Source organism: Crinia signifera, chromosome 2 (genome assembly GCF_055691185.1).
Source record: "Crinia signifera chromosome 2, ASM5569118v1, whole genome shotgun sequence".
Lineage (NCBI taxonomy): Eukaryota > Metazoa > Chordata > Amphibia > Anura > Myobatrachidae > Crinia > Crinia signifera.
The window spans coordinates 364,300,635-364,324,149 of NC_139218.1; the positions used below are offsets into that span (position 1 = coordinate 364,300,635).

Here is a 23,515-nt window from a genome sequence, read left to right on the forward strand (position 1 = left end):
ACAGATTTATCTTAAAGCATCATAGCACCTGCACGGATAATTGCTTTTCAATGCTCTTATATTGAAAAATGGTGTCTATTTTTAACTAATAGAGCATAATCCTTTAGCTTAGCAGGAAAAAATAATAAGGGGGGGGGGGGGGGGGGGGGGGATTAATTGGGTGCTATTGCGCTATAATCCCTGAAGGCAGCATGGTGCGGGACCTAACCAGGGATTTTTCTTCAGGTCCCGATAGAAATCCTTATTAAAATCCTGTTTTCACGATTGCAGCCATGAAAACAAATAAAAGGTCCATGTATGTGTTTTAGGCCAAAAACGGTGATTTCTGGTGGAAAATGGGCTAAAACCGAATTGTAAAAAAAAAAAAAACACAAAGCAAAAAAAATAGGAAACTAGGTAAAAGCCCGTGGGGTTTTTTTAACAATTTTTTTTCTGGGATAATTGAATTCCCCCTCCCCCACATACCTCTTTTAGTATTATTTCCACGACTAGAAATTTAGAATGGAAGAACTGGTTCACACATGCAAAAGTCCAGATACATTTCCAAGTTTTTATTAATTAAAACAAACAAAAAAAAAATTTGTACAGATGAAAATTTTCATCACAAGATACATCTATTTACACATCTCATGAAATACATGGCATGCACAAGACATCTACACTGGTAAACAGAGAAGCGTTACTATTAATTACACTTAGTGAACAAATGTAGTAACTAAATTCCAACCAAATTCTGTGTAATTCTAAATTACCCATCGCATTTAGTTTGTCTCTGTGCTTCCAGTTTGGCCTTCAATTTTCCTTTTCCTTTCTGCCCCCGCCTTGTGGGCCTCTTCTTCTTCCCAAGTTTCATTGTTGAGTAAATCTTAAATTATAATTAGATTTGTTTTACCATACAATGGAATATAGTTACCTTTTTGATAAAGTAACATTTGGCAAAACATACAGTCCAGACATTACTTGGTAGGATTGGTTTTCTAGTAAAATCTAGGCTATTTTTGTTTACAAATCTTGGAAAGAAACTAGTATATGAAGCTAATTATTTAAGGACTTGGGGGGTATTCAATCCCCACTGCTATTTCCAACAGCATTGAATGCGGAAATCGAAAAAAAGATTAGACTTTCAAAAACTAGTCCGATCTGTTTGGTCGGAAATGGCCGAGGATTGTCGAGTTCACGGCTGGATCTCAACAATCCACGCCCGTGCTGGCCGAAAATGGGGCAGGATTCCGACAGTCGGAATTCAGGATTGAATACCACCCTTAGAGTTAAAGTTAGTAAATTCAATACTGGATTTTGACAGCTTTAGCCATCACTATTTGAAAGCTTTTTTGTAAAAAAACTGTGAATGAAAACGAAGAAAATACAGGTGGGAGAATCACATGGGTTATCACCAAATGAGTGGATTGAGAGGATGTGGCCCAGGTGCAGAATATTTCTGGGTCCCCTCCTCTCTAGTTGGCAGCACAGAAATTTATGGCACTAGGACACCCTAGCAACTAGGGCACATGCAAAGTACTTTAGAAAAATATTGTGGCGTCCAGTTTTCCCAGTGATTGTCTTACTGCGCATGCACAGGACACCGGTAAAATGGACGCTGCGCCATTTTTCATGATTTATGCAGTGCTGTCACAGACGTGGAACTCCAGAGGGATAAGTATTTAAGACCTAGTTGCAGGGTGTGCTGTGTGGACCCATTGCACAACTTATGGGTACGGAATAAAGAAAAGGGCTAATTAAATAGCACAAAACATTGGGCAGTAAAAGGAACTGAATTTCACCCATATTATGTCCATGGGTAGCAATTTTTAGGGGACCCATGTGCAGTGCACACTTTGTAACCGGGATGCGGTTAATTTCCCGGCGGTCGGGATCCCGGCGGTCGAAATCCCGACACTGGAATCCCGACCGCCGAAATCCCGAAACTTTCTCCCTCCGTGGGTGTCCACGACACCCATAGAGGGAGAATAAAATAGCGTGCCGAGCGTAGCGAGGCACCGGGCCCGCTGCGTGGCGAGCGCAGCGAGCCCGCAAGGGGGGGCGATCCATGTCCCCCCCTTGTCGGGATTTCGGCGGTCGGGATTCCAGTGTCGGGATTCCGACCGCCGGGATCCCGACCGCCGGGAAATCATATCGGATCCTTTGTAACCAATACACCAAACACCAAGCATATTGAAAGTTAAGAGATATAAAAAGTTATGGCAATGCATTGTACATCCTGAAATGAGTACACTGATTTAAAAAGGGCACTGCCTTGGTTCCTTAATTATTGCTTGCATGGTTTAAGTGGGAGAGCTGAATAATCATTTGAAAAAACAAAAAGCAGTGATACAGTGATATGTCCCTTTTCCACTGCTGCAATAACCCAGCTTGGTGAAAAATATCCCAGACCCAGTTACTCAGCAATCCAACCCAATAAACAGCATGACCTAATGGATAACCAGCGTTTGAAAATTCCATCTACAGGAAAGACTCCAGCAGAACAGAAAGACTGCACACGGGTCAATATGCCAGGTTCAGCCTGCGTTCTGAACCGGATCTGACACAGGTTGAACCAGTGTTGAGGAACACAGGTCAGGCTCTGCATTTTGGTGGAAAAGGTAGAACAGTTGGTAACGTTTAGAAATTCTAGTCTATCTTGCTGTAGCAGCAGCAGCAAATGTTTGGTGACAGGCGTAGAGACTTTGCAACCATTTAGTTCCAACCACAGCACCTGTTGCCCAAGGAAACCTCACTACTGTCCTCCTTTTGTCAGAATTGCCACGCTTTCCTAAGTGTAGCTGTGCTAGGTAGCGTGTTACGCTGGCCATACAACGACCAGCTTGATATCCGGATCGTGCACAATTTCCCTTGAACCGCCCGGCCTCATGATAGATCTTATGTGAAATTACACAAAAGATCTATCATAAGTTCTGCAATGTTAGCATACCGGTTGTCAGTAGCACAGGGCTCGACAAACCCCGGGGGCCAGGTCGCCACGGCGACCAGATTCTGCTTCCTGGAGACCAGATTTTCTTGGGGAGGAAGCAGAATCTGGTCATTGCCGGGTGCACTTGCGGTAACAGCTCAAGTCATTAATTTATCTAGCAGTATGAGACAGAGGCACAGAACCCATCCCTAAAGAGCAGGTCCGCCGCGGCATTGGGGGCCAATCACAGTTTGCAGTTCAGCAGTCAATCAGGAGTGGCAGCTCCTGATTGTCAGGCCGCCGTGACCTCTGGTCTAGCACAAGATCAAAATAGCCATGGCGGCAGGTGGGGTAACTAATGTAGCTGCTCGTGCCTGCCCCGGCAGCCCTGCGGCGGCGAACCAAGCCTCCCCACTGCCACGGACAGAGGCTTCCCCACTGCCACGCAACAGAGCCGGAGCCAAAGGGTGAGGAGTGAGCTGCATTAGCGGAGATAAAGAAGTGTGCGAGCTTTGAGGGGAGAGTAGTGTCAGGGTCACAATTTCGCCCAGTATGGTGTGGGGGTGGGGAGCTGCATCAGAAGCAAAGCTGCATTGAGTATGGCATCAATGGGAGAGCTGTGCTCGTATGGCATCATAGGGAGAGCTGCATTAGGGGTATCGCCTCAGTGAGAGAGCTGGGTCAGGGATATGGCATCAGGGGCAGAGCTGTGCTAGTATGGCATCATAGGGAGAACTGCATCAGGAGTATGGGGTCAGGGGGATAGCTGCACCAGGTGCATGGTGCCAGGGGTATAGCTGCGTCAGGGGTATGGGATCAGCAAAAGAGATGCGTCAGGGGTAAGGGATATATAATTCATTAAATTTAATTTTTTTCCAAGCTTTTTTGGCAGGGGGAGCAAAATTTATAGTTACGCCACTGCGCAGTGTACCTGCTCCCATACAGCCAGGTGGATTGATGACTTCTCTGCCTGGCTGTTAGCATTACCACAGATGGTAACGGCAGGGAGGAGGGATAATTCCCCATAGCAACGAGCATTTTAACCCCATGGCACCGCATGTAACTCCTGGCAACAAGCATGTTGTACTTATGTGGCATAATATGTAATAGGCATTTCGCCGTTTGGTATTATATTTGATGGGCATTACAGCATGTGGCGTAATGGGCATTACAGTGTTTGGTATATGTAATGGGCATTATGGCGTGTGGTGTAATAGGTCATAGGTATTATGGTGTGTGGCGTAATATGTCATAGGTATTATGGCATGTGGTATAATACGTAATGGGTGTGTGACATGTGTAATAGGCATTACAGTGTAAATTTTGGGTGCTCGGCTTTGGCACGCACTGTTCCTATTTTTAGTTTGTCTGGCTCCTACTTTTTCATCCTGGCTCCTAGATTTTAAAGAAATTTGTCAAGCCGTGCATTAGCATCTTTTAATTCTTACGTGCACATAAGATCATAGGATTCACCTCACAAGCCGCGGGACTGTGCATTTCATCTTCATTGTATCGAAAAACCTCACGATATGCACACAATCGATCGAACAATCTGACAAAATCGTGCGTTCATACCTCAAATCGTTCTGATGTATGGCCAGCTTTAGGGCTTAGTCTACTAGCACAATCAATAAGAGGTCATGCTACCTGGAGTCATAGTCGTATCTGCATCCATCTACTAGACAGTGTGCACAGATCTAAGAAAAAGGCTCTGCTAAGCCCTATTACTGGTTCTAGAACTCTTATTTGTTTCTCTTTGGATATTATTCCTAACAGATTTAATCTTAGCAACAGTGAATGGAATGGTATTAGAAGTCACTCACTTAATATACTAATGGTACTGAGTGGTCATCTTTATCATGTTACAGTTGTTCTTTGGTGTGCTCCTGGTTGTTTAAGTTTTTCCCATGTTATGATATTCTTAGTCACCAGATCTAAAGCGAACTGAGCATTTATGGGATATTCTGGAATGGCATTATATTGCACCACTACAGTCCACCATGCGATTGAGGGATGTCTGTGTGAAAGCATAGAGCTGCAATAGCACAACACCAGACAACATCACAACCCACAGATGACAAATACTGGTCATTGTGGGCAGAAGAGCCAATCGAATAGACTCAATATCGGTGACTATCTGAATCCTCTTAAAAGGTTCCCATGAGATCAGCTCATAGCTAAAATGTATTAATTGGGTCTAGAACAAACAGAATTTTAAGTTTTTTTTTACTTGATCATCGATGCATAAAATAAATCGTTGTTGGGTACTAAATTTGGCCAGTCAGGAAGCCAACAGAAGACCGACACCATAACCCAGACACATTTCGGTAACTATTTACCCTACCACTTACCTCTCCACCCCCACAGTCTAACCCTAACCTCAGTTTTACTTCTGGTATCTGTTGGGATTCTGACTGCCGGGATCACACCATAAATAAAATCAAGTAAATTAATGGCATATATATTGTATGCTACAAAAACAAAGTTCTGATGTACAAGCGTGGTCCACTGACAAAATAAATTTCTGCATAAATCACCTCAGACCACTATGACTTCTAAACATCTACAGTACTTACATTATCTCAAACAATACAAAGCAATGAAGTCGTTTTGCATGGTCTACATAAATGTATTTCACACCACCAGGAAGTTTTGAATCATTGGGTTTCTACTGTTCTTAATGGTGCCCACAGACACTACAATAATCGAATGCGTTTTGTACTTTTTAAGTACAAAACGCATCCTCTGTACAATGATCGGGTGCAGTTTAAGTGCCTCTGCGACGCGATGCGCGTCCCCGGCACCCCGATATTGTATGTCCAAAAAAGTATGTGCAGCACATACTTTTTTGGACATTATCGCACAGCATTGGGCCTGCTGTGTAGTGGCATACGATTAGTATGCTGTCCGTGCATTTTTATTTTTTTTAAAACACGCCCCCTCCGCTGTCAATCATCTGCTGCTGCGGCGCGAAGAGGGCTGTCACGTGGAGGCAGTACAGGCGGCAGCACAGGTCGGAGCGGAGCGGCAAGACAAGGCGGCTATCAGGTAAGGTTTTTTTTTTTACAGGTGCCCGCAAAATTACATAGGAGCAGAGGCGTAGCTTTAATATTGGCCGCCCGCTCGCCTCAAGCCCGCCCGCTTCAATCCCGCAAGCAGCCCCCGCACACTCAGCGCAGGAACGCCAGCACCCCCCCGCAGCCAGGTAGACGCTGCACGGCCGCCCGGACCCCCCCCCCACAGGGTAATTTTGCTGTGGGTAGGGGGTATTGCTGGGGCTGAAGAGGCTGCAGTGAAGGTGCAAAGTGTATTTTTATTGAAGGGGTGCTGATGGACATTGAAGGTGCGGTGGGGGGGGGGTTGGTGTTTGACACAGGTCTTTTTCTTTTATGGGGGAGTCAGAGAAGGTTAAAGGGGCCCCAGCAACTAGTGCAAAACTAAGATCAGATCGCATCGCACGTACATCGTACGTGCTAAGTGCAAATCGCATCGCATGCTAAAAGAAAATTGTATAGAACAATTGTATAGTCAAAAACGCATAGCACAGTACAATTGTAGCGTCTGTGGGCACCTTTAGAAAGAAAGAATAACCATCCGTAACGGCAACTCTAGTTTGGGGAGTTGCCAGAAGACAGCAGCAATCTTTACGGTGTAAATAAGTCACAGGGAGAAAATGTAAACTGGTGAAAATCGTATTGGGAAATGGTTACTTAAGTTACTAGACACATGAAAAAAAAAAAATAATATAGGAGGGAACAGACCTTTTTATTTTAGTCTGATAAGGAGAATACATCTGGAGAATGATTTCACTACTGCCAAAAAAACAAAAACAAAACCTTACAGCTACAAGTTGGGGGTGGTCTGAAAAATGATCTCCCTGCTAACAAAAAATTGATATCAATAGTTAAATCAGAAACCCAGTCGCTGAAATCTAAGAAAAAATAGAACCCTTCTAGGAAATAACATATCAAGACAATAAAAATTCATATTTAAAATACATAGTCATTCCATGAGGCTGGAGTATTTCACTTCGTATTTACAGTTGTTTCTCATCACAGATGAAGCAGAACCCAATACGTTTAGTCTAAGGGGGATATTCAAGTAGTAGACACTTCGACTCGTAACGGGGCATTATTGGATTTAGCACTAACAAATACCAAAGTAATAGAACACCTAGGAAACAGTGACCACAACAGTCTTACTGGAAATACATTTCTGTAAATATAAGGGACCATCGAAAAAATAAAATTTTAGGAAACTTTGAATTATTTAGGGAATCTTTAAAAGAAATGGAGTGGAATGCGTTATTTGAGGGGGAAAAATTAGAGGAAATGTGGAAAACCCTAAATAATTTGCTAAGACATTAACTATTAAATATATCCCAAAAGGTAATTCGGGTCAAATCAATAGGAAAAAGCTGCCAAAAAAGTAAGGATAGCAATAAAAAAATAAGATAAAAGCAATTAAAAATTACAAGGCTACTTACTGGGAATGCGGAGGTGTTCAGTAAGTACAAATAATTAAATACAATATACAAAATAAAAGTAGCTAAATCAAAGTAGCTAAAGATAAAATGAAGAGCGCATAGCCACAGAAAGCAAAACTAATACCAATAAGTTCTCCGAACACATAACTACAGTAGCAAAAGAAGGTACTTATGTATTTCCCGGGCGCCTAATTAACATACATACACTTGCGCAAGGAAATCGCATCGCTTGTCCTGTTTAAGTGCTGTGCGATGCATGCGATCTCAGTAGTTTATATGGATGGACATTTGTCAGTTACCGTAGCTAGTCTTTCAGAATAAGCTTAAGCTACGGAAATAGCGTAGTCAGTCAGAACTTTCGTAAGTGTTCCCGGTCACTGTATGAATCACTGAGGTGATTAGCTGACAGTGATGGCTGCTTCAGTGAGTGCTCAGAATGTGACAGAGGTAACAGACGTGGCAGGTGAACTGACCATGTTCACCTTGCCTAATTCGGAGGAGGATGCTGTGGTGTTTTTTCAGTGACACCAGTTGCTGCCCATCACGCAGAATTGCGTGAACGACCATCCAATGCGGCTGTCCATGAAGGAAAGTACGTGGCGCTGCCACATATAGGCCTGCCTGAAAAAAGGCCAGTCTTCGAGCGGCCCACTGGTTCCCGGTTACCCTACATGACCCTTGTCAGGTTCATATATTCCTGGGAAGACCAGTGTGCTGTATTGCGAAAGGGAACTGCACATGTCCATCAAAACCACCGTGCAGTACAACAGTTTGATGAGGGAGGCCTGTGCTATGGATTTACTGTCCCAGCCCCATAGGCAAATTGGCGGTCTGGCATGGTGGTCGAGGTTGACGAAAGCCTCTTTGTGAAGAGAAAACAACCATGTGGGGAGGATGCTGCCTCAGCAGGAGACAGGTGCCGGCTTTCTCACTGCAGTGGAAAAGAGACGCCACTACATTGATGGCTGCGATCAACTTACATGTCACTCCAGGATCTATAGTATACTCTGATTGCTGGAGGGCATACAATACAGAACAGCTACAGCAGGCAGGTTAAGATCACGTAATGGTGAATCATCGCTATCACTTTGTTGACCCAGACTCAGGGGTCCCACACCCAAAATATTGAGCGGATGTGGGGGGCATGCAAATGGACGAACAAACGCCATAGAGGAACCTCCCGGCAACATTTGGAGTCATACCTCCAAGAATTCATGTGGAGGAAGAGTCTGGGCACTGCAAATCCCTTTGCCCGTATTCTGTACGCTCTCACACTCCTGCCAAAGGTAAATTCACTGCCTTCAGTGACTGAATTTTTTTGTTCTTTCTTCTTTAATTATCATTATTATTGTTACTTATCTTGATTGCTGTTTATATATGTAATTAATTATTGTATTTTATTGATTAATCATTATTAAATACATTTACAGTTTACCGTTAACACATGTCCTCATTACGGTGTCAGATGTATGGTATGGCTGGTGTGAATGTGTTCCTAAAAACCCCCCACTATCCACGCCACCCCGAAGCGTGGCGAGTGGCGGCGGAACACGTCCTCCCAACCTTTTCATACCCCCACTATCCAAGTCGGCGCAGAGTTGATTTTCTATAGTGTGGCGAGCGCAGCGAGCCACCGAGCCCAAAGCAAGCCCCGCGAGGGGACACGGAAAACATTTAAAGTAATCCGCGGCAGCTCGCCACACTATATATAAATCAACTCCATGCCGACGTGGATAGTGGGGGTACGAAAGGTTGGGAGGACGCGTTCCGCCGCCGCTCGCCACGCTTCGGGGTGGCGTGGATAGTGGGAGGGGTGGCAAAAAATTGTACTACAGTTAATGCCATCGCACCCTATAAAATGGCATGCAATCGGATGCGATTTTGCATGAGGTACAATGGCATGCGATGCGATAAGCTCAGGGCAAAAGAGCAGTGAATAAATTACTAAGTAAGATCGCATGAATCGTATGGCACTAAAATGGGTCATGCAATGCCCTTACCCAAATTGCTTAGTGGGCGCCCAGGTACTACATAAGTATCCAAAAGAATAATAAAAGAGCATAGGCCCATTAACCATTATCAATGGAAATAGCATTACTGAGGATAAGGACAAAGCTATAAACTGTTAAAAACATTTTTCTCATCACTGTTTACAAGGGAGGAGTAGACCATGGAACCCACAGTTACCACCAATGGGTCCCCTTTTTGAAACTTGATACATCTGGCCCATTCATCATTCACGTGGACAGCAATTTAGAATGGTAAAGTGACAGTGGAGCATCGTATGTGGCCCAAAGCACATTAATGGCAGCCACCCATGCGAGGGTATGCAGTTCACAAATTAGGAATCCATGTGCTCGAATATTCAAATTTACTTTTTAATTTCTCAAAAAAAAAAACCATAGAAGTTTATTTTGACCTTTTCCCATATGGACCTTGTGCCTGTCAACCTACACACTGACCAACTACTGTCGACCCCTACGATCCTTACTCCGTTTCACATCTAAAAAAATACCGAAAAGTAAACAGATCTTTAGAGAGAAATGTATAGGTTATGTATAAATAGATGAATTAATAATATCCTAAATAAGAGAGAGACAGCAGTAACCAATAAAAAAACAATCATAACTAACTCGAGACTACAGGTTGCCAAAGTTGATCCTCCTACACCGTGCATGTTTTGCAGGTCGCCTCACAGAATCAAGGAAATAATTAGCACCACCTGTGGGTCTTATGAAATGTGTCAGTCAGTAATGAGTGCACCTGCCGGGAGACCTGGAAAACGTGAACTGTGTGGGATCCTAAGGACAGAGAGTTTGAGAACCACTGCTCTCAGGTGACAATCACCTCCAGCTGTAGTGGGTACTTCACCACACAAAGCTAAGAGGCAAATTATATGGATGATAAATTATGTAAACCTGCAAATAAGAAAACAAGCGGCAAAAATATCAATAACGTACAATTTGCATCTACCAAATTAAGTCAGGTGCTACAGAATATGTAGGCGCTACACAGGATTTGCATGAGTCGATGGATGTGGAATGATATTTTCTTAAATGATCCAGTGGGTACACTCTCTCAACACACATTTCCCACTGGTTGTTGGTCGCTTCTTCTGACCTTTTCAACATGCAGGAAGACTTGTAAATATCATGAACGATTTGTCAAACATCGTTCAGTGTGTACATACTACCGAACAACATAATTCTGACCTGGATGAGGTGGCGTTCGTTGAAATACATTTCTTGGACACCCCCAATCCAATTTGTGCCAGCATAGTGAGATTTTCTGCAGCACCAGGAGCAGCTTGGCCTACCCAATCAGCAGAAGCATCATCATCCTACAAGACCATGTCTGGTGTATTATATTGGTATATGTGTTCACACTGCTGCTGACCACCAATGTTTTATTCCACTGTCCACCCACACGTGTTATTTATACACCCTCTAGATAGTACAGACGATTATTTAAATGTTGCAGAAATCTTTAAGATAGTCCTCAGGTGCTTTGTTAGTGTTACGGATATATTGTTTGCTTTATCAATTTGGCATTTGTCAACAACGCATATCTTTCTTGGTTGTTTGTAAAATTGTTCACCAAGCACGCACAATATTGCTGTGTCCAATAGATCCAGTGAGTTCAGGGGAAATCATTGACATTACATTGTTTGTAATAGTGGTTTAATGTGTGCCCAGCTTTAGGCAATTAATAACTCTTTCGGTACTATAGCATAAAATAAAATGATTGTTTTCATGACACATAAAATGGAACAAACATGTTCCTTGCCTCAATGTAGAAGTAATGGCCAGCGTAAACCTACTTCTGGCACTTTGGCCCCAATTATCCATGTTAGTCCGAAGCGCAGCGCGGGGACGCATTACGCGTCCTCCCGACTTTTTCATACCCCCACTTATCCACGTCGGCGTGGAATTGATTTTATAAAATGTGGCGAGCGCAGCAAGCCCCGAGAGGGGACGCAGAAAACGAGCCTGAAGCGTGGTGAGTGCAGCGAGGGGACGCGGATTAAGTCACATGTATTTTGCGTCCGCTCGCCACACTTCGGGCTCGTTTTCCACGCCAACGTGGATAGTGGGGGTATGAAAAAATGAACACTCTGGCTGACAGAACAGATAGGTCCTGCCTGACTGAGTCTGAGCAGTGTTTGCAGCTAGCTGAGAGGACACATCCTGCAGCATGCTCTTTAAAGAACTAGCCCAGTCTGGTTCTTGAGAGGCAGACTGCATATTCCCACTAAGTTGGGGTGAGACCCACTGAGCACTGGGGAAATACAAGCTACACAAGTAACTTGTGAAGTAGAAGCAGGTGAAAACTTTGTGTGACAGGTTATGTGTGTCAGCTTAACAAGCTGTGGGTAAAACGCAGAGTCACTGAGGGGGACCTGTACACCAATAACCTAGCTCTCAGATTGGAGAGAGCTGGTAACATACATAAATCACAGAGTATTATATATATATATACACACTTGCAGTTATTAACCCTTCACAAGGTTAAAAGCGCCCAAAACCTGTGCTGTCACTGCTGCAGAACTCCCTCACCTTCCCCACCGCTGAGGAGTGTCCTGGGAAGTGGATAATGGCGATTACAGAGCCCAGGGCGAAGCAGGAAGCTGTTAGTTTAAGCCCTCAGAGGTCAGGTCCCGCTCTGAGTAAGCCCCGCCCATTGCACAGCGTTGGGGGGGGATAACACATTTATTTATACTGGAAATTAGGCATAAATAGCCCTAATGTGGTGAACTGCGTTTGGGGTACAGTGACAGCATCTAAATCCAGTCTGTGGCAGGGCTGCGCAGTCCCTGTGCAGGGACGCCGCCGCCATCTTGCCGCATCGCATACCGGGGTGCCCACTGAGGAAACCCCGGGTCATACTCGCCACTGATGTATTCGGGCTGAACCAGGGGTGTGCGGCATGCTGGGGGTCAGCTATGCTGACATCTAAGCGACTGCGGTGGCAAACACCCGCTCAGGATAGTGGTCCTGCAGCAGGGTCAATTCGGTACCTAAATAGGCCAGCAATTGAACCCTTCCCCTGGTTTCCCAAGATGCAGGAATGCGGTTTAAGCCCAAAAAGCAGACCCAAAACAAAGAAATGAAACTGAAGAAAAACTCTCTGGAGCTTCACAGTGAGCACCCTTTCCTGAGGGCATATTTTCTTAAACTGGTCATGTGGGAGGAAGTAGAGGGGAGGAGCCAGTACACCCAGTGAAAGAGCTTCTATGTGCCTGTCTGAATAAATGAATGAGCTGGAATATGGTTGTGCTAGACACACAAGGCTGAAATCTACAAACCCTATAACAGCCACATCTGAACCTGCATGGAGGACATGTGGACATTGTACTCCCCATATTGCTTCAAGTGTCCATTTTTCTTCTGTTGGGTGTCATTGTCTGGTCATCACAATAACTACCATGTCCATTTAATTCTACTTAATTCACTTACATTCACTAAGCTGAAACCTCCACAGGAGGTTTCGGTCTTCCCGGAGCTCACTTTAGGATTAGAGATACAAATCAAAAAACAATAGAACGATTTCACAGAACAATTAACAATTTGTCATGAACATAAACTGAATAATAAATCATGAATTTACTGTACAACAGCTATGAATGGCGTGATCATTTATACAAAAAATATATAAATAATTTCTCTCACTGCAAATTGTACCCTGTCAAGATGGGTAGCTGCATCGTCATCACAACAGTGGGGAAAAAGTATGGATCAAATCCATTTTTATTTTAGTTAAATGTTTTAGCAGAAGCATGTATGCCATCAGTTCTGAAACCCATTCCTTCCATTTGAGCATAGATTGAAAGATCATTTGCAGGAAGAAAAAAAAAAAACAACCAAAAAAAAATAAAATAAAAGTGCTCTTCGAAACATAGAATTTGACGGCAGATAAGAACCACTTGGCCCATCTAGTCTGCCCCTTTTTTAAACATGTTACCTCAAACCATATTTGATCCTTATTTCTTTGTAAGGATATCAATATGCCTATCCCAGGCATGTTTAAATTGTACTACTGTATTTGCCTCTACCACCTCTGATGGGAGGCTATGCCACTTATCTACTACTCTTTCTGCAAAGTAGTTTTCCTCAAATTTCCCCTGAATCTTCCTCCCTCTAGTTTCAGTGTATGTCCCTCTGTTCTATTGCTCCTCTTCCTGTGAAGAATGTCTCCCACATGTACCTTGTTAAACCCCTTGATATATGTGAAAGTTTCTATCATGTCCCCCCTTTCCCTTCTCTGCTCTAAACCATACATATTAAGATCTTTTAGTCTTTCCTGGTACGTTTTGCGATGTAGGCCATGCACCATTTTAGTTGCCCTTCTTTGTACAGTCTCTAATGTATTTATATCCTTCTGGAGATATGGCCTCCAGAACTGGACACAGTATTCCAGATGAGGCCGTACCAATAACCTATACAGTGGCATTATTAATTTGTTGTTTCTACTGCGGATACCTCTCCCGGGATGTGGTCAAAATCCCGGCGGTCGAAATACAGACACTTTGTCCCTCTATGGGTGTCCACGATACCCATAGAGGGAGAATAAAATAGTGTGCCCGCTGTGTGGCGAGTGCAGTGAGCCCGCAAGGGGGGGGTGCGAGATCCACACCCCCCCCTTGTCGGCATTTCGGCGGCGGTATTTCGACTGCCAGGATTTCAAATGGATCCCCCTCTCCCTATGCAACCAAGCATCTGACTTGCCTGCATGCCTTTAAGTCCCCTGAAATAGTGACACCTAGATCCCTCTCCTCTCAGTAGTTTCCATTCTAGTGCCATTTATACTATATTTAGACTTTTGAGACCCAAGTGCATGATTTTGCATTTTTTGGGCATTAAACTGTAGTTGCCATTCTCTTCTATTCAGTACAGCTATAATAAGCATCTGTCTATATTGAGGGGGAGTTAAGATTTCAGGTGTTCAACAGGCTGAGCAATAACAGGCAAGACCAAAAACACTGACATGCCTGTAATGAAGTGCACAGCGAATCAAACTCATGATTTTAAACATGTGAATTGTAAAGGCAACCCACACGTGGGTAAATGGTTATACTGACCAACTTTAGTATTACACCCTTTGCTGACCAAGAACGATTATAATTAGGTCTTTTATAAAGTGATATGGAACTAGTTCAGCAAGGAAATTCTTTGCAGCTTCGTAATTTTGTTAAAGTTAAGCCGGGTACATACATAAATCCGCCTTAACATAGGATACCTAAATTGTCATATCACAAACACAATGGGTTCAACTCATTTAGACAAAAAAGGAACGAGCTGCTCTCGCATGGCAAAAGAGAATGATTAATTCATACATCAAAATGTAAAATAGTTAAATTGCAGAGTTAGAGAAAAAAAAGCATTAAACACACAATAAGGCACAAAGTATGCCATCGTGGCAAAAATGGTTTTATACAATGTACAGAAGTCATCAACAATCTTGCAACAAACACAATTTCTAGACACTGTATGGACGGCCTAACAAATCAGAGGTAAACTATTTATCGCTAATCAGCGGTTCACTGGACCCTGTCATCTGGTCTCACAAGATTGGGCATACTGGGCTTTTATTTACTTAAGAGGTAAGGCACATTTTGGATACGAGTAGTTTTAAAGTAAAGCCATTTCATACAGAGGTGGTGGCCCACAAAGTACATATCAATGTGCATTGTCCACACTAACTGGTCGCATTAACATAAAATGTTGAGTCTTTTCTGGAAACCTTAGTACCTGCTGTAAGGTTACGACTACCTATTGTATTACAGGCTACCAATAATGGCACAAATATGTGCATGAAAGGAAAAGCTTTCATCAAATAAGAAAATAAAATCAAAACGGGGATGGTAATCTTCCATAACACAGTGATGTTGACTTCTTGTACATATTTGTAAGTAAGAATTTGGTAAAGTTACTTACGGCGTCCATGAACGCGGACTTAAAACTTTCCTGCCGCCGAAGTTCCTCCTGATCACGCTGACGGATCATCTCTTCTTCACGTCGTCTATGCTCTTCTTCATGTCTGAAATAAAATCAAAATCACAAGGTCTTAATTCAATTCATAAGCCAGTTTCAGAGCAGGTGGAGGGACCGCATTTTGATGCCCCCACCGCTGCTGCGGCATTTTCTCCTGCCCTGGCGGCTGGAGCGGTGGCCCAGTGTGTGTCCCTGGCCAGACTCCACAGCATATCAGGAATCATTGCCTTTTTTAGAAACTGGATGAACTATTTTGCCCCGTTCTGAACCTAGAGTCACTCAACAGATACTCTAAGGCCCATACACAGTGGACGACTTTGAGCTGAAAGCAACTCAGTTTACTTGTCTGAGGTGTTTTCAGCTTGAAAGCCGCCCAGTGTGTATGGGAACTGGCGTGGGCTCCCACATCATCTTCTGGTATTATCAGCTGATGAGCGACAGAGTGGATGGCTTTCCACATGGCCCTGCTATGGAAAGTCGTCCACCCTGAGGAAAATCGCTAAAAATGGGCGAAAAAAGCTCAGTGTCCATGCAGTGAGTGTTTATCAGCCCAGTGATTGGCCAAATCATCTGTCAGCACACACACACTGGGCAAAAACACCCCGTGTGTATGCAACTTTAATGTTCCGAGATTTCACATGGAGTCTGAACTCCATTCTTTTGGCTCTGGAACCAGAGGATTTCTTGGCCTCCTTGGATATCAAGGATGACTACTTATACATTCCTATCTGTAACTCTCACCGGTGCTACCTCAAGTTTGCAGTGTGGGTGTGTACTGTTCTTCCTTCTCCTTCCCAACTACACTGTTGAAACTTTTTGGGGCCACCATTCGCAGGGCGGGTTCTGGTTGACTCACAAGGGTGCAAATTCGCATCTGAGCGAATCAACCAGAATAACCCCCCCCCCCCAAAGAGAAGAGCGGCTGGGGAGCAGGAGAGCTGCTGGTGATAACAGACCTGCACCTCCTCTCCCCCCTCTAAGCTTGCCAGTCACCCCACCCCCTCTCACATCAGCCGGTCACCTCACCCCTCTCCCCCTTCCCCACTCACCTCCCCCTCTTACCCACCAGCCCCTCACCCTGTATCTTAAGTCTTTTTGTGCTCTGTCCCCTTTTCTCTCTCCCGCACCCAGTCTGTCAGCCTGGTTGTCCGATTTTATTTTTAAATCTCTCCCTCTCTCGACCCTATCTTACTCACCCCTCCATATTTCCTCTCTCTCTATCTTTCTCTCTGCACCTAGTCTCTCTTCTCCGCGCCGTTTTCTCCCCCTCACTCCATCTCGAACCCATTTCTCTCCCCCACACACACTCTTGCTCCTATCATTCTCTCTATGACATTCTAGATTAATATTGCTCGCACCCTTCCCTCTTGCTCCTCCCCCTTTCTCTATCGGACACCATCTCTCTCTTCAATTCCCCTTATCTGTATTTAAAAAAAAATTAAATAAAAAGGGAGCGGGCGGGAGTCGACGGGGAGAGTGTGTTAAGCTCAAAAACATAATGTCTGAGCACGATCGTTGAACTTCTAAGCACTACCTTCTCACACAATAGACAGTTCGGTCTGGTCTCCTACAATGGTTACATGGCTTCACTGATCTTATTGGTGACATTCTACTGAAAAACTTGTTGGGCTCCTGTCACTTTATCCCTGCTACGTCAATACAGAGAATTGTTGCTTGATACATGTTTTACACATACCCTGTAGTATTTAACAAGGCTTTCAGACAATTATCCCCCTATCTCTCAATAAAACACTCATAATTTGCGCTCTCTCATATTATATATGTATATATCCATCTATGTATTTTATTAGAATTTTTTTTCTTCAATGGAGTCTCATGTAGGCCATTTTTATGAGTACCTATTACTATTTGTAACCATGTTTCTTCTAATTTATTATTGTATTGACTGTTCTATCTTATGCTTCTGAATCAATAAAAAAAAAAAAAATATATTAGGTTTTAAACTTTAAATCCTTTTATTACTCCAACAGCTTTAATGTATTTCAGGAAAAATCTCACCTCATGTGAAACTGCTTCCGCTTTTGAAGCTCCTGATTCCTTAATTCTTCAAGTCTTCGAAGCTCTTCTTGGCGTCTCATAAGATCTGCAAACATATATTAGATTTTTTGTTTTAAAATACAACAGCAGACTACAAACACACACACACACACACACACACTTATATCCCATTTACACCAAGATGCCCAGTCGCGCCCAGTTTTTGGACCCGCTCCAAGTATTCGACTCCTTTTGAACCAGTGTCCCCACCCGGCATAATGCCAGGCGTGCAACGTCGGCAGAGGCGGATCCTGAGCGCCGACTACTGTTCCTGGTGGGGGGTGGAGACCGTTCAGCGGCGGGTCCCGGCCAGCGTCGGGAAGCACTGATCGGCAGGTTAAAAAAAAATTCCGAAGGCAAGCCAGGTGGCTGAGAGTTCTCCTGCCAATTGGCTGAAAGCTCTCTCAACCAATCAACAGCCAGCCTCTCTTGATTTTTTTTTTTTTATTATGCTGCCACTTCCCACCCAGCACCTGTCACTCAGAGCTTCCCAACACCACCCGGGACCCGCCGCTGCACGGTCACCCCCCCTGACGCTCAGCGCAGCCCGGCACCTGCCGCTGTCCCCCCCGGCAACCACCACTGCCGTCTCTACACATAGGTGTGTGCCAGCGGTGCACACCTATGGAATTGGACCCAACACATCGCGGGTGCTTGATGTGCCACTGATGGGTCCAATCTGGTAGAATGAACCTGCTGCAGTTTTAATCTGTAGTATCTGACCCGAGGCGCACGGGACTGTGCATCGGAGATCAAGAGCCTGATGTTAGTCTTCGGTCAAACACTATTGGAATTGTGGGCAGCTAGAAGTCAGATGTACAAAGCAGAGAACCTCCTTGTTGGTTTACATATTTCGACACCAATGCATTTTATGAAGGTATTGAAAAGGAATCAAAATTGGACTCATAATAAAAGAGTTCCAACTTCCGGCTTTCATTCACTTTGTTAATTTCAAATAAAAAAGTTGATGAAATCCATCACCGAGCGCCGGGGTAAATGGGGCATTGTGAACCTGGAGGCTAATGCTTGCCCGTGCCACTAGGGTGGACAGCCCTGCACAACAACATCACTGTTGGGGGGTGTGCCTGGCACCTACGTAGGTACCGCTAAACGGGCTGGGTGCGTTTTTCCCTTTAAAAATCAGGCAGGCTAGGGCGTGGCTTGGACGAGCTAGGAACAGGCAGCAGTCTCCTGGAGCTCCTGCATCCCATCCTGAATACTATCCTATTTAAACCTGAAAGAGGACTCTGGAGCTGGCGCTGCTGAGAGAATACTTACCTGTTCACCTGGTGCTCCCTGCTAAATCGCTGCCGCTGTCTTATCTGCCGCTCCGGGAACTCCGTCGGCTGCGGCCTACTGCTCCTCCGGCTCTGTCACTCACGGCCAACTGTCCTGCACGGAGCGTGACGCTCTGACCGCAGGTGGCGAAGTGGACTGGGGGACTGGCGACCTCTCCGGATTTGCTTGGCGGGGGAAGCGGCTAGCGGTCTCTTAAGTGACTTGCTGCCGCGGTCCGCACGGGGAGAGCCGGCGCCATCTTGCCTGACTCATGGAGTCATCAGGCGGCGGGGCTGCACGGACATCAGCAAAAAGTCTGCTTTTGTCAGACACTACAAGAAGTGACTCCACATCTCTCCATTGCCGTACAGCTGATATACTGCAATAACTGCTACGGTGGTGAGTAGTGACAGGGATCACATATTTGGCGCGAAGACGCCATATTCTCTGTTTGGAAGCCTGGCTGCGGATCTGGTTACAAAGCTCTGCCTCCTGTGACTGCATCATCAGTCTATATTTACCACTGCCTTTAGTAACACACTTCAAACAACTACCAGCCTGGATAAATATGGATCTCCCTTTACTACAGATCCTGCAAGAGATACAGGAATCCTCTACCAGATTATGCCGGCAGCTGGATGTACTAATCAGTGGTGACTCATTTCCCCAGTATCCCGTTGGTAATCGTGTTGTGGTCGATATAGGTGATATCCCAATACGCATGGAACCTCTGGCCCCTTCTGCTGCAACCCTGGATTCTGAAATCCTGTGTGTAGGTCCGAAGGGGGATCTATCCCCTTTATTTCACTACGGAAGATGCAAGAAAAAAATTGCGAAGGAGGCATGCAGGTCTATAATTCCTCTGTCATATCCTGCCACGGACATTGCTACTGCAATGGACTCACACTTCTATGTAGACCTGTGCATGCCTGTGATTGATTGGGTTACTGCTCCTGTTTGCACAGATGAAGTTACAGTTTGCCTCCAGTTTTTTGTTAAGATCCTGCAGACTATGGTTGCTCTCTATTCATGGTACTACATTTGCTTTGGATGTCACCCTAGCTGTACACGTGAGACTAATCCTTTCTACATTACTCCCATTCTGCTATATTACGAGACTGAGAAATGGCCAGATTAGCAGCCTACTTACGCCAAATTGTCGATTCATGTTATATTCGCTATACTGCTTTTCCGCACTGCAACGTTTGCTCATAATGTTATAATATCTCTGTCGTCAACAATCCACCAGGCTTTAGCACTATGTCAACAGTTCTCTTTTTAATGACATAAGCTAGGCAGACCGCTTTATTTACAACTGTTTGGGGTAGGCCGGGTTTTAACTAGCTCACTTATCCTGACAATCCTGCACCAGTTACTACCTATTTGTCTCTCTATTTGGAGGGGGGGGGGGGTTATGATATCAGTATTCAAATAACTTTATCCTATACTATGTTGATATTATGTTGCTCTCCTTATTGAACCACAATCCACTGTTGTATATTTTTTTTTTTTTTTATCCTGTCAATAATGTAATAATATGCTGTGTTCTCTATATATCACATAACATTTTGACGAATATTATTCTCTTACAAACCTATATACCTAGTGGAATGGTTATTGCATTTTGAATGGGTGCAGGGTCATATATGCATAGCCCTTGGCAGATCCTGATGCTGACATCCGGTGGTCTTATTTGAGGGGGGGGGGGGGGGTTAGTCATAAATGGGTGGGTATAGGTAGGATTAAGTACTAGGTAGATTAGTTAGCGGGATAGGGGGTAACGGTTAAGGGATCCAGGTATACCTAAGTTGGGGGTAGGTCATACAGGGTGGGGGGTTTTTGGGGATGGTTTGTTTTTGGTCCATTAGAGTTTATTTTATTTTTTTTTATTGTATGATAGATGGGTATATATATATATATTACTCTAGCTTTATCTGGTTACTGCAGTGACTAAGGAACAGTATATGTCTATTCTTTACTGTATGGGAGGGCATTGTATAATACAATATAAGCTTACTATTTGGTTACAATTTTTGCAATACTGCTGCAGGTTCGGTCCCGAATGGCGCCTTCGGGTACTGAAATAAACACATCTACCCTATAGCGATATCCTGTGACAACATGTTGTGTAAGCCCTGCCTATATGTGTTCAAGCACCATGTATACATGTTCCATATGTTCCTAAACTTGCCAGCTCTATGGGTCACTGCTGTGGCTATACTTATGCTCGTTTGGGGTGTTATTTTGTATGTTTTTTGCAAAAAATTTCAATAAAAACTATTGAATTTAAAAAAAAAAAAAAATCAGGCAGGCTGCCGAGTTCTGGTAAAACAGCCTAAAGTAAACACTAATATATATATGGTAGACAGGTGTTTCTATTTTCCTGACACAAGTTCCACACACATAACCCTCTGAGGCACTTATGTATTATATAGCTTCCCTTCTGGACTTGTAACTTGGTGGGACTGCTATGCTATTACTGGTGCCTGTCCTTGTGTCTCCCTCCTATATCCCTATAGATTGTAAGCTTGCAGCAGGGCCCTCCTACCTCCAAGTCTGTCTGTTGTTACCCAGTTTGATTTATCACTGTCTACTACTGTAAAGCGCAACGGAATCTGCTGCACTATATGAGAAAAACAAAATAATTTATAAATAAAGTGTATGGTCCAGCCAATTATATAGGCTAACATCCAAATATGCACCCATTGAATTCATGCAACAAACAAGGACAAACTCCCTCCCCAACACAAGCTAGAACTACATCCCCATGCCAGCTGTAATATGTTCATATTGCCGGTTCTCACCTTGCCTCATGAGCATGAGCTGATGCTCATGTCGTGCCGCTTCCATCTCTGCCTCCAACTTCTCCTTAGCTTCTCTGATGTTTCTTTCAACCTGGTCTTTCTGCTGTTTCTCCATCTCAAACAGAGCTTTCCATCTTGAGGAGTATTCAAATTCAAATGTCCCTGGTTGGGCAAACCGTGGTGGCTCCTCCCTTTCCCTGAAAATATACATTCAGATGTAATAAGCAAGGATGTAAAGTCTATGCTGCTCTGCCATAGTTCTAACTTCTAGGGAGTTTTTCTTTTACAAATATAACCCATATTCCCTCTAACGCAGGGGTGGGGAACCTTTTTTGTGCCAAGGGCCGTTTGTATGGGGAAAAAAAAATCCTTCGGGGGCCATATGTAAAAATGTCTCTTACAAATTGTCCTGCTGCAGCCGCCCCACGCTCGGGCGGCTGCCGCTGAATAGAACAGACAGTCCCTGGCTGCTGTTGATTAAGAGGAATCTCGCTAGAATTACCGACCTCTCACGAGAATTCCCCTGTACTTGACTCGCGGCAAAGCCGCCAGGTGGGCGGGCCACAGACTGGCTACGGGGGCCGCATACAACCCCCAGGCCTGAGGTTTCCCAGCCTTGGTCTAAAAGTGGTAGCCAACCCTAGCCCTCGAGAGCTACCAACAGTTCACATTTTCCAGACAACCTAGCTGCTGCACAGCTGCACTCATTAATCACTGACATTTTAAAAGATACACAGATGGAGCTAATTAGCTCACTTGGGATTCTGTGAGGAGACCTGCAAAACATGCACTGTTGGTAGCTCTCGAGGACTAGGGTTGTCTACCCCAGGTCTAAAGCAGCCCATACACGCTGCTTTGTGGGCGTGCTTTCCGTGCTGTACTAGCACAGATCACATTGCATTGCATGTGCATCCGTTGTGCATGCAATGCGATGCAATTTGATGAAACCTAAGTACAAAAAGTAAGTGCTTGCACATACTTTTTGTACTTAGGTTTCAGGTTTCATCACATTGCATTGCATGCACAACGGATACACATGCAATGTGATCCGTGCTAGTACAGCACGCCCACAGAGCAGCGTGTATGGGCTGCTTTACGTATATAGCCGACCCTGGAGTTCCTGTATTTTGTGGACCAGCTGTACTTTGTCAATCTCCAGGCTATGTTCTACGTAAACATTTGTCCCCTAGATAAATATACACACACACACACACACACACACACACACACGTGACCTCTCCCCAGGTGCTGAGGGGGAAATCAGTGCCCGACTTGTCCTTAAGACAAGTGGGCCTTATGTATGGGGGGGGAATTAAGAGAGAACATCAGAGGAAAATGCATGCTATAGTTCTTGTGACAGAAAACAAATCCCCATCTATGTATCTCTGCTGTAAAAAGGTAAACTGCAAAAAAGCAGAGGGATGATTTAATTAAAAACACTGTTACTAGCTGCAAGAGCTCACTGAAGCAGAGGCCAATAGTGTAATCAGTGACCATACATATTGATTGTAATTACTGATGGCAGCATGTGGCCTTAGGGGGAGATTTATCAAATCATCTAAAGAGGACAAGTAGAGGGTACTGCCCATAGATTCTAGCTATCATTTCCTAAAATGCACCTTGGGAAATACACACAACTTATCCTTTATAGAAGGTCAAATGCTTAAACACTAGATGTATGGATGGCCATACGACTGTTTACAAGTGGTTTGGATAAAATCTACTGAAGTATAAAAGGGATTCATTCGGCTTAACCTGTCTGCACGTGCTGCTCGTTTGTGCTGCTCATTATCATTGCACATGAAAAATCAAAAGCACTGGAGAGCGGCACAGTCATTTATAAAAGGTATACGGTCAACAGGCCTTAGGTCAACCCCTGGAAAAGGTTGCTCTGCCTAAGTCGACAGGGTCAAAAGGTGGAAACAAGCATTGGGAAGGTCGACATGGATTTTTCACATTTTGCTTGAGCCGACCGCCGGTATTTCATGCC

General features: G+C 44.3%; 1 protein-coding gene across 4 annotated transcripts in view; it reads right to left on the reverse strand.

Annotated features, from left to right (window-relative positions):
• PSPC1 (paraspeckle component 1) overlaps nucleotides 1-23,515 on the reverse strand; it is a 71,019-nt gene that overhangs the window by 37,830 nt on the left and 9,674 nt on the right. For 3 of the 4 annotated variants that reach the window (XM_083169929.1, XM_083169931.1, XM_083169928.1), the window contains exons 4-6: nucleotides 21,526-21,722; nucleotides 17,405-17,489; nucleotides 15,329-15,431 (exon numbers count right to left, since the gene is read on the reverse strand). In XM_083169929.1, the coding sequence (XP_083026055.1) occupies nucleotides 15,329-15,431; nucleotides 17,405-17,489; nucleotides 21,526-21,722 (385 nt within the window). Of the gene's footprint in view, nucleotides 1-530; nucleotides 866-15,328; nucleotides 15,432-17,404; nucleotides 17,490-21,525; nucleotides 21,723-23,515 lie in introns of those variants that run through there. The other variant, XM_083169930.1, reaches the window with a different exon arrangement.